This window comes from Etheostoma spectabile, chromosome 14, assembly GCF_008692095.1.
Source record: "Etheostoma spectabile isolate EspeVRDwgs_2016 chromosome 14, UIUC_Espe_1.0, whole genome shotgun sequence".
NCBI classification, from domain to species: domain Eukaryota; kingdom Metazoa; phylum Chordata; class Actinopteri; order Perciformes; family Percidae; genus Etheostoma; species Etheostoma spectabile.
The window spans coordinates 18,880,267-18,891,039 of NC_045746.1; the positions used below are offsets into that span (position 1 = coordinate 18,880,267).

At 38.4% G+C, this 10,773-nt stretch overlaps 1 protein-coding gene across 3 annotated transcripts in view; it reads left to right on the forward strand.

The window, feature by feature from the left end:
* Positions 1–10,762, forward strand: part of si:ch1073-513e17.1 (sialin) — a 12,192-nt gene extending 1,430 nt beyond the window's left edge. Inside the window, exons 2-12 of one of the 3 annotated variants that reach the window (XR_004335024.1) lie at positions 2,206–2,362; positions 2,700–2,917; positions 3,139–3,372; positions 3,763–3,937; positions 4,464–4,582; positions 5,629–5,790; positions 6,841–6,973; positions 8,433–8,580; positions 8,832–8,925; positions 9,036–9,126; positions 10,223–10,368. Coding sequence is in view for 2 of the 3 variants with exons in the window: in XM_032535913.1 (XP_032391804.1) it covers positions 2,278–2,362; positions 2,700–2,917; positions 3,139–3,372; positions 3,763–3,937; positions 4,464–4,582; positions 5,629–5,790; positions 6,841–6,973; positions 8,433–8,580; positions 9,036–9,126; positions 10,223–10,390 (1,533 nt within the window). In the remaining variant the exon portion in view is untranslated. Of the gene's footprint in view, positions 1–2,205; positions 2,363–2,699; positions 2,918–3,138; positions 3,373–3,762; positions 3,938–4,463; positions 4,583–5,628; positions 5,791–6,840; positions 6,974–8,432; positions 8,581–8,831; positions 8,926–9,035; positions 9,127–10,222 lie in introns of all 3 variants that reach the window. The other 2 variants (XM_032535913.1, XM_032535914.1) reach the window with 2 other exon arrangements.
* The last annotated feature ends 11 nt before the right edge of the window (positions 10,763–10,773 follow it).

Genomic DNA, 10,773 nt, shown 5'->3' on the forward strand with positions numbered 1-10,773 from the left:
CACACACACACACACACACACACACAGTTGCACAGACATTCACTTGTAGACCATGTGTCACATGGTAATGCACAAAAGTATATGTTTTTCATGCATACATACTTTCCACATAGCACAATATATTTGGGATACACAATGTGTTCATTGTGGTCATTTTAATGAATGACAATAAATGTTTAAAAACAGCATGTGTAACATGTGTATATAAAAATGTCTTGAGAACATAATTGATCAATTTCTATAAGATGTATAATGAAAAGTCCCTGCGTGAGGAATGCTCATGCTTAGGATGAGTCGAAAGATCAGAAATATATTTAGGGACCAGATTCAAATGTGCTTTAAAGTGGTGGCCAGTGAAATCTTAAAATCAATGAAAGTAGATCTTGAAAACTGTTTATTCTTCAGCGATAAGTCAGGACAAATGCTAATACGGACATCTCCAGCACATATCCAATAGAGATAGACTCCATACTATTAAGAGAACGTTTAACAGTAAACTTTCTGGAGAACACACCTTATTTGACACAATGTCACTGACTGGAGACTTTTGCAGACAGATCAATGCAAACACTCAAGATTAGTGATTTTTGTACATAATCAGTATTTAGAGTCACAGATGTATTCTCAGTTTTTCCAGATTTTACCTTTTTCTTATACACACTGACACTTCACGTACTGTAAATTATTGGAAAAAAAAAATATTTTTTTAAAACTTCCTGAGAAATAAATCATTTTTTTGGAAACACTTTGTCAATTAATCAATTAAATTAATAATCAGAAAATTATTAATCTGCAACTATTGATTTATTTATTGAACTCACAGCTGATTGGCCAGTCGTGATTCTGATGTGTTATAGAATGTTGTGATGTCACATACCATAGACAATCCCAGTCTATAAGACCTTTATAATTTCATTCATTTTTAATTTTTTTTAAGGGATGAAAACTAAATTACATTGTAAAGATATACAATTATGAGAGTATACACATCACACTATAAATGTGGAAATTCAATTTACAGTTAAATTAAATAAACAATATATAACCAATTTGGTGTTACGGAGGCTCATCAAACACATTCTTATAACAGTCTATACATTTGTTGCTTTTTTATTATTGATCAAATAAAGTGATTTAACAAGTGACTTAACTTCCACAAAAAAGAGGGAGTAATGGTTGAGAACCTAAGAACTTTTGTTTATGAAGGAAAATGTTCCTACTAAAAAAATGGAAATCCATTGCCAGGCAACAGCCAGGCACTGGATCACTGTGTGTGTGTATGCTTCGTGGTGCAGGTGGGCACAGTTTGTTTTTGTTGCCGTTTGTAGACCCTGGGCTCTCTACAGAGACCAGGTTTTTGTTTTACAGTGTGTTCTGGGGCCAGGCAGCTCACGGACAGTGAGGTGATGTTTGCTGTATGTGACACCAAATGTTTTAGCCTAAAACACACGTGACATCGCTTAGAGCACCTTTAAAGGATTATTTATGTAACTGGTTATTGATGGGATGACCCCCGACTAGCTGCTTCAGGTTATTTGTGGTCATTCTGGTCCTATTATGTACTGTAATGATAACACTGTATATCTGCTGTCACGAGAAACTCTTAGTGTTATGAAACCAAGCTCGACCCCCCCCCCCCAAAAAACATATTGTATTGTGTCAAAAAACAACCAACAATCAAGTTTATTTTTCTCAGTTTCTTAAAAGCATTTCATTCAAAAGGTTTTCTGCTGCCATCAACATCATGAGTCGTTACTTATATTTTTTATTTTTTTTATTCAAAGCTAAACAGCAGCAAGTGTAAGAAGTGAAACTCAAAACAATGACTCAGTGTTATTATCCTGGCTTTTTCTTTTACAGACGATTCCACTCAATAACATTTAGCACTTGCTATACAGAGTCATTACTCTTTGATTACTCTGCTGTATATTATATGTATATTTGTCCTACCAACAGCCTTGAACCTAAATATACTAAATATAGACAAAGAAATGCATCAAATCCTGAAATTTCATGAGCTTGCACCAGCAAATGTGTGTGCGTGTGTGTTCAAGCTTTTTTTTTATCAAACTCTGCTGATGTGTTGTGTCACTTGACTTTTATTCTTATATTACTTGTCTGTGTCATGTGTTCATCGCAGAGCTTCCTTCTGCGATTACTGTTTGTGTTTTTCCAGTTTTCTGATAACCACCTTTGTCCGTCCAGCAGGTTTCGTTGACATCATGGCTCAGTGACATCATTTTACAAACTTAATATTTTCCGGGTCAGCCAAGTGTCATGCCTCAACCAAATGGCTACTCCATCAACTCGGCCCCTTCGGACGAGAGCGAGGACGTTAAACCCCTCATTGAGAGTGATGCAGGTGTTTATTTTTGAAGCAGATAAAATGTATTTTAATCAAGATTTTGAGTTTACTACTTACTGTTCAATTTACTATAAAGTTAACATTTTTTCACATGTAAGATGATGTTGGTTGTTCTTTTACAACAGCTATTAAAAACCCCAAAAATCAAAATTGCGGCAGATTATCTGTCATTAGACTTATCACTGCTGCTCTTTCTATATTTTTATTTAACATAACCTCTGGTGCAAACAAAGACATTCTCATTTCCAGCAAAACATTAATTATGCTTTAAAAAAAAAAAAGATATGCTCACAGTCCAGACTACATGTAAATATCGTTGTATTCTGTTTCCCAGTCCCTCCTCGGTGCTGCTCGGCTCGCCTCAACCTGGCCTTCCTGATGTTTCTCGGGTTCGCTGTAGTCTACGGTCTTCGTGTCAACCTCAGTGTTGCCATGGTAGCCATGGTGAATATCACTGACCCCGAACCAGCCCAGAACACCTCTGTAATCTATGCCTGTCCACTGCCAGGAGGGTCGGAAAACACCAGCGACACTTTCCTACAACCTGAGGGGGTAACAAACTATCTTTAAGCAATTTTCTTGAACATATATGTGTGTAGTTTGGAACAAAACACTTGATAACACCCCCCCTTCAAGATAACATGTCAGTTTGTTTCTTTCTTTGTTTCTTTTCTTAAACCTATTTGCACATTTAAAGACACACTGTACACAAACTCTATCACCTTTACCGGGTGGTGAAATCTCACAGATGTAAATGCGTCTTCTGGTCCCAGACCCCACAGTACCCGTGGGACTCGGAGACTCAGGGCTGGCTGCTGGGAGCCTTCTTCTTCGGCTACCTGTGTACACAGATCCCGGGGGGCTACCTGGCCGGTCACTTCGGGGGGAGCATCTTCCTGGGTTTGGGTGTGCTGGGCACCGCTGTCCTCACGCTGCTCACCCCTCTGGCTGCCCAGATGGGTTCGTACTGGCTGTTTGCACTCCGAGCATTGGAGGGCTTTGGAGAGGTAAGAGTGCGTGACGCAGGACACAGGAGGCTGCAGGGAATATGAAGTGCACAGTTAGGTGTTTGTATTTGTTTTCCCTCTGACGCTTTAGTTGCCTTTACACTAGAACTGCAACGATCAATTATTGTCATTATTGATTAATCTGCTGATTATTTTCTTGATTATTTAATAAAGTGTTTATAGTATAAAATGTAAAATAAAACATCAATTAAATGATTTATAGTTCATCACAAATATTTGCTGATTAATCATTTCAGCTCTGTTTTACATCGCAGAATTTTTTTTATAACATTGAAACTTAGGATTTCTACACATCTTCATTCCATATGTACATGTTTTTCTGTCTCACTCACTGCCTGTCTTTCTGAATGTGTCTCCATGTGTCGCCAGGGTGTGACATTCCCGGCCATGATGGCCATGTGGGCTCGCTGGGCTCCTCCTCTGGAGCGCTCTCGTCTGATGACCCTGTCAGGATCTGGGGCCAACTTTGGGGCCTTTTTGGCTCTGCCTCTTACCGGTTACATCTGCCAAACCTTAGGCTGGCCCGCTGTCTTCTACCTCTGTGGTGAGCGAGGGAAACCCAAACTCAATCACATATACATCATGACATACCTTAGTTTCTCTAGTTAGGGAAGATGTTTAATGCTTAACAACAATAAGACATTTAAACATGCAGATCATAAATTTCCAATCTGATATTAATGAATAATATGAGAGAAATGTCATTTGACCAACATAGTTGTTGCTGTATGACAAACAGATATCACTTATAGTAATTTGTAGAACACTAAGGCCCAAAAGCAGTGGTGGAAGAACAACAAAAAGTAGTAATACCACATTTAAAAATCCTTAAATTAATATTTAAAGTGTTTCTTCAGTAGATGAAAAAAAGTATTGGTATCAAAACTAACAAAGTACAAAAAGTAAATGTACTCATGCAGAATGGCTCATTTAAAAAAAAAAAAACTGTATTAACAGATTATAATTAGTGAGCAATAATGTGTACATCACTTTAATGTTGCCTCTAGAAAAAGTTTAAAATTACCATAAAGGTAGGGCTACTCTCTCTCTCTCTCTGTGTCTCCCTTTAGGGAGTGCTGGTTGCCTCTGGGCAGTCTTTTGGTTTATTTTTGTATCCAATGACCCTCGCACCCACCGTCGAATCAGTGAAGAGGAGCGAGATTACATCATAAATTCCATCGGACCTCAGGTGCACAAACATTAACCAATGTTTTATGAACTAACTTGCAGCTCACATTTCTCAATCTTGCTCTACTTTTTCTGGTCAAAAAGTAAGCTGTGGTGATTTAGAAATGACAAAAGATGTATTAGTTTAAAAAATGTTTGAACCAGAAAACCCAGAAGAATGAGATACCCTGCGTTATTGCTGCTTCTCTGTGTAGATAAAATATTAAACTCTGACCTATTGCAGCTTTAAATCTTTGATTTAAATACATGAAACAACAAATTATCATCATGAGTCCACTCATACAGTTTCCCTGTATTGCCAGTTGGTATGCGGGCTGCAAAGAAGGTGTTTTACTCAGTTATTTAAAGATTACACTTCCTTCCAGCTGTATGTCTGAAAGGGAGTTTTGGATGAATTGAAACTAAGTTTTCCCTCACACTTCTACTCCATGTTGAAGAGTTCTTCTACGTGCAGTGTAAAGTTTATAAGTTCCCTCTCAAATGTCCTGTTGCCTTTACTGTTCTGTTTTTCTTATTTTCTCTTCCCCTCAGCTGTCCATTTGTTGTTTTGCTGGTGTAATGCCAACAAGTCACTATACACATTTAAATCCAGCTCTGCAGTTTGGGCAGTGTGGGCAGGTGAAGGGTGAAGGGTGAAGGGTGAAGGGTGTGTGGCTTCCCTCCATGGCTGCAGCACACGGAGCTCCCAGCAGAGCAGATCAGGGGAGGTCTGGCGTCAGCCGCTGGATCAGAAACCGCTTAGACCTCGTCTGCTCTGAGCTCCGTGCAGGGAAGCCAATCACTTTTCTTCCGCACACATCGCCCAAACAAAGATGACACAGAGCTGGATTCAAATCAGCAAAGTATCCCTTTAGTGAAAGCTTTCCTGTCAATCCATGTACATAATAATTTAAGTTTACCTGCTTCCTAACATCTCAAACCTGTTTAAATCCGTTGAATAATATTTTTTTGTATCATTATATCAGTGATAGCTAAGGATTTAGTATAGTTTTTTTGTCATATACTGTATGTGCAGTGTTTTCTAAAGATGTTTTCATGCACCTGCAGGGTACAGGTCATGGCTGGGCCGTGCCCGTGCTGCCCATGTTGCTGTCGGTCCCTCTGTGGTCCATCATCATCACCCAGATGTGTTCGAACTGGAGCTACTACACCCTGCTCACCTCCCTGCCCACCTACATGGATAATATCTTGCACTTTGACCTACAATCGGTAAAGTTTTATTTTATTTGCTCCTACATTTCACATTTAAAAATGAATAAGAAATGTTAGTAAATAGCGATTGATCTTGAATTACGTTTTGAAGATTGTGTGTAATTTACTAAAAGTAAACCGCTGTAGTTTCTTACCTGTACATTTTCCAAAGGTAAACCAACGTTAAGATGTATTAAAGTTTGGAACAGAATTGGGACAGAGTTAAACAATTTAAATAAACGGCTAGCGGTCCTCCAACAGAACTGGAACTAATTTTCTAAACATATTTATTAATGACCTTAAGAGGTGCTGGTAGGCCATATTTTAACCTTTTGAACAGAGCCAGACTAGCTGTCTTTATGCTAAACAAAGTTACCCAGCTGCTGTTTCATATTTTCCTATTTACTTTACACACATAAGAGACACATCAATCATCTCATCTAACTCTCAGCAAGAAATACAATAAGTGTGTCAAACTGTTTTGTTTTTTAATTTGCCCAAAGGTCATAAATGATTTTGGTGGTCCCATTACTTAACATGCTGCACTTCTCTCTTACAACCCGATGCTCTGTGACAGGGCACTGTACTATGCTAATTTATTTATTTATTTATCTCTTAAAACTGAACAAAGATAAAGCTACCTGTAAATTAGGGCTGCAAATATGAATCCATTAATTGATTTGTTGTCAACTTTTAACTTAATTGCAACTATTTTTATAATTGATTATTCAGTTTGAGGAATTTTTTCAATAAAAAATGGGAATAATTCTTTGATTCCAGCTTTTTAAATGTGAATATTTTCTAGTTTTTCACTCTTCTAGGATAGTAATCTTAATATCTTTGCGTTTTGGAGAAAACAAGACATTGGAGGACTCATCTTCGGCTTTGGAAAACACTGATCGACATGTTTCACCATTTTCTTACATTTTCTAAACCAAACAACTAATCAATTAATCAGGAAAATAATCAACACATTAATCGACTATGAAAATGATTGTCAGTTGCAACCGGGGATCAAATCCTTATCAAAATAGGACAACTCTGAAAAAAGTCTCTGTCTCTGTCCAGAATGGATTTCTCTCCGCCCTGCCGTACCTCGGTGCCTGGTTAATCTCGACTCTGTCAGGTGTCGTAGCAGACCGTCTGATTGAGAGGAAGGTGTTCAGCATCACCAACGTACGCAAGCTCTTTACACTCGCAGGTAAAACAAGCTTCTCCTCTCAGATTATCTTTGTTTATGTCACCTATACACATGTTCTACATGACTGCTTCTGTCTGTTTTTGTTTTTTTTTATTTAAATTTTGGCCGATTTTACAAGAACATACAAATGACAAAGTAAGACAAAAAAAAAAAACCATCAAGAACAACAAAAAAAAACAGCCAACAAACAATCCGTTAAAATCAATGGGAAGATATCACTGTAGACTCAGTGAGAGGAACCCAAATCTTCTTACATTTATCCTGGGAATTGGACATCTTCTGTGTCTGGTTGACTGTCACAGGACAAAGAATAGATGTTTATGTGGAAGTTAAGGACCCGGAGAAGTCATTTACGTTGGACCGTTTGACTTAATTTGTGTCAAGGGCAGTGTGTATTTCACTTTTCACAGTATTGTTTTGGCTCTGGCACAACAACTATTGCTGTTTACTTCCCCTTTAATGAACCCTGTAGAAGCTGTGGCTTTTTATACAAACCCCACATTGATCACGCAATAAGGCTAAGCTAGAAGTCACATTTAACCTCATAGTCACATTTTTATTTAGAAAACAATGTGCTGGAGTTTAAGGGCAAAACAATAAACATGGTACTGTCCAAATATGCACTGACTGCACTGTAATTTTTTCCATTGTACAAACGGTGGAAATCAAAAATTATCAATTAAATTATTCTGCCTGTCTGATGGAAAGTGTGTGTGTGATTTATCATCTGATATTAACGCACGTTTTCTTTTGAACAGCTGAGAGTTAAATTCTTCACACACTTACCAAAGATTATTGGTTAATTACTGGACCATCTGCAACACCAAAATCAATAATGTAACCTACTGAAAGGAATTTTTCAGAATACGTAAAGGTTATGATTTTATGTACTCCAAATGTGAAGGTGTTTTGACTCAAGGAACTGTTTAAATGTACTGTATGTTTACTGGAGTAGTACTATTCTTCTATTTTGGTACTGCCCCTTATACGGAAGTAAAGTTTTCCACAACTGAATAATCACCAATAACGTACAACATACTTACCTAAGGGAATTATATTTTCAAGTCTCAGTTTTCACAATGTCCTTGTGACAAACAATGAAGGAAGTGTCTTCCACACAGGAATCAGTATGTTGGTTTTCAGTTAGTAAGTAAATATTAAGGAGAAATTCATTTATTATGGACCGAAAAACAAATTACCGTATCTCTCATGAGGGTTTGAATGTAGTAATGCTGCCCTCGTCTGGTTTAGGGTCAGTATTGAAAGAATCACACGGACTTCCAGATTTACAAAGTGTTTCATGGTTTACTCATTAGCTGTAGAGGAAGAAAGAGAACAAGGAATACAAGTGATGCTTTCTTCAGGTGTAGTGGTTTTACCCTGTTTTTTGTGTTTTTTTTGACATCCATCTCTCCACACCCCCCCCCCCCCCCCCCCCCCCCCCCCCCCCCCCCTGCAGGTGTGTTGCCAGCGTCAGCTCTCCTCGTGGCTGTGAGTTACGCCGGCTGCAGCCACATCCTTACCGTCACCTTCCTCACGCTCTCCACAACGATAGGAGGGGCCACCGCCTCCGGGGTCTACATCAACCAAATAGACATCGCTCCTCGGTGGGTGTTACCTTCCGTACTCCTTCCTCACTTGCATATTTGTTAGGATTAGGGCTGCATGTGGCCATTTCTCTTCAAATGTCCAGAAATATTCAGTTTTACAAATACATGAAACCATTAAAAGCAGCAAATTGTGTAATTCACAAACCTTAAACCAGCGAATGTTTTGCTTTTATTTGTGGAAATGTACTAAAACTTAAATTTAAACTAGTTATCAGACTTTTGTTCTGTTCATCAACTAATCATTTCATTTGTGATGAAGACTCAGGCGTTTGAACAGTAATATTATGACGTGGACAAGCTTTCAGCCAAATTCTCCAGTTTTGGTCATCCTGACTCATGATTGTACGTACAATTCTGTGTGTGTCATACACATTATGATTAGGTATGATTTTTCACTGTGTTTGTCATATAAAGAAACACTGAAGAATATTTTACCTCTCTCTCTCTTGCAGATATGCAGGAATACTTCTAGGAATCACCAACACTTTTGGGACCATTCCTGGTGTCTTGGCACCCATTGTTACAGGATACTTTACTAAGGATGTAAGTCTCTAAAGAGGAATGATTGTTTTAAATGATCATATAGATGTGGTGCTCACCTGGTTGAGCGTGCGTCCCTTGTACAGAGGCTCAGTCCTTGCCGCAGCGGCCGCACGTTCGGTTCCGACCCACAGCTCCTCGCTGCATCTCATTCTCCCACTCTTTCCCCATTTCCTGACTTCAGCTGTCATGTCTAATAATGGACAAAATAATCTTTAAAAAATACCAAATATACAAGGCTTGAGTTCTTTTAATGACATTCTTTAAATGGCTGATCTTTTATCTAAAGGAAGAGATCAGTTTTGTGTATTTTAGTTAGAGAGGAAAAGCCTGTGAAACAACATTTAAACTATTACAGGACTATAATATTTTAAAGTTTAGTTTAGTTTATTATGAGGAGGAGGAGATTAAATTACAATCATCTACAAAATTATAGACTCATTTCCACTCTGGTCCTTGATGTAGAGAGAGAATCAAGACAACAAATAACTAAATTATAGAAATAAAAGCACTCAAATCAAACTGCCAAAAAATAATAATTAAAAACTGTAATGATAAACTAATAGTTTGGGGGTTTCCAATAAGCTGTAATTTGAATAATTTAGAGGATCGTACTGTTGACTGGACAGAACAAGCATTGTGAAGGTGTCACTGTGGACTGGTAAGTGTTAGTATTTGAGACTGGGTTTCTCACTTTTTGCAAAATGTTTACAAAACGAACAATTAATCAAGAAAATAATCAACAGATTAATCTATAATGGAAAATACTAAGAAAATGAACAAAAATGAACTCCACCTCAACCAACTACAACAGTAAAATCCTGCTTTTACATTAATGTAAAGAGTATTATACATAAACGTAGAACAGACACGGGACATTTTCTGCATAGAGTACTTTAAAGCGGCTGTACTCGCCATTCAGAACATTAATACATAGCAGCAAACAAATGTTTTCTTTGTTAAGATATGGTGGAGCACTGGCGTCCCGAGCAGAGAATGAAGTCACTCTTTCTGTGTATAAGTACCTCTAGTTGGGAATCACTGCTGTACATAACGGGGCAATGAAGTAATACACTACCTCTTCTTCTGTGGTTTTTAGCACACCCTGGCAGGCTGGAGGATGGTGTTCTGGGTGGCTGCTGGGATCAACGTCGGCGGAGCTCTCGTCTTCACAATATTCGGCAGTGGGGAGATCCAGCCGTGGGCCGGCACCGAGGAGGAGAGTGTGGAAGCAAAGAAAGACCGGAGCAGGTCCATCTCCACATAAAACATGAAAGTTCAGGCGAAAACATCTGACAAACGCAAAGAAAAGTGGCAGATGTTGTACGGCTTTAAAAGACAGTGGCATGTAATTAAGCCCAGGGGAAGAGATTTGAGCACTACCTCTATAAATTAATAATAATGAATTACATTTATATAGCGCTTTATCATAGACTCTCAAAGCACTTCAGGGGGAGGACTACTCTCTAACACCACCAGTGGCCCAATCCTAACGTCCGGACTCACGGACTTACAGACTTTTGGTGCACGTTTTTGCAAAATTCGTAAGGGCTTAGTGTTCCCAATTCCCAATGTCAAATTTCAAAGGGCTTGAGGGTTTGAGTACACACTTACCGAGCCCTTACCGTGAGTCTGCATCGGTGCAGACTT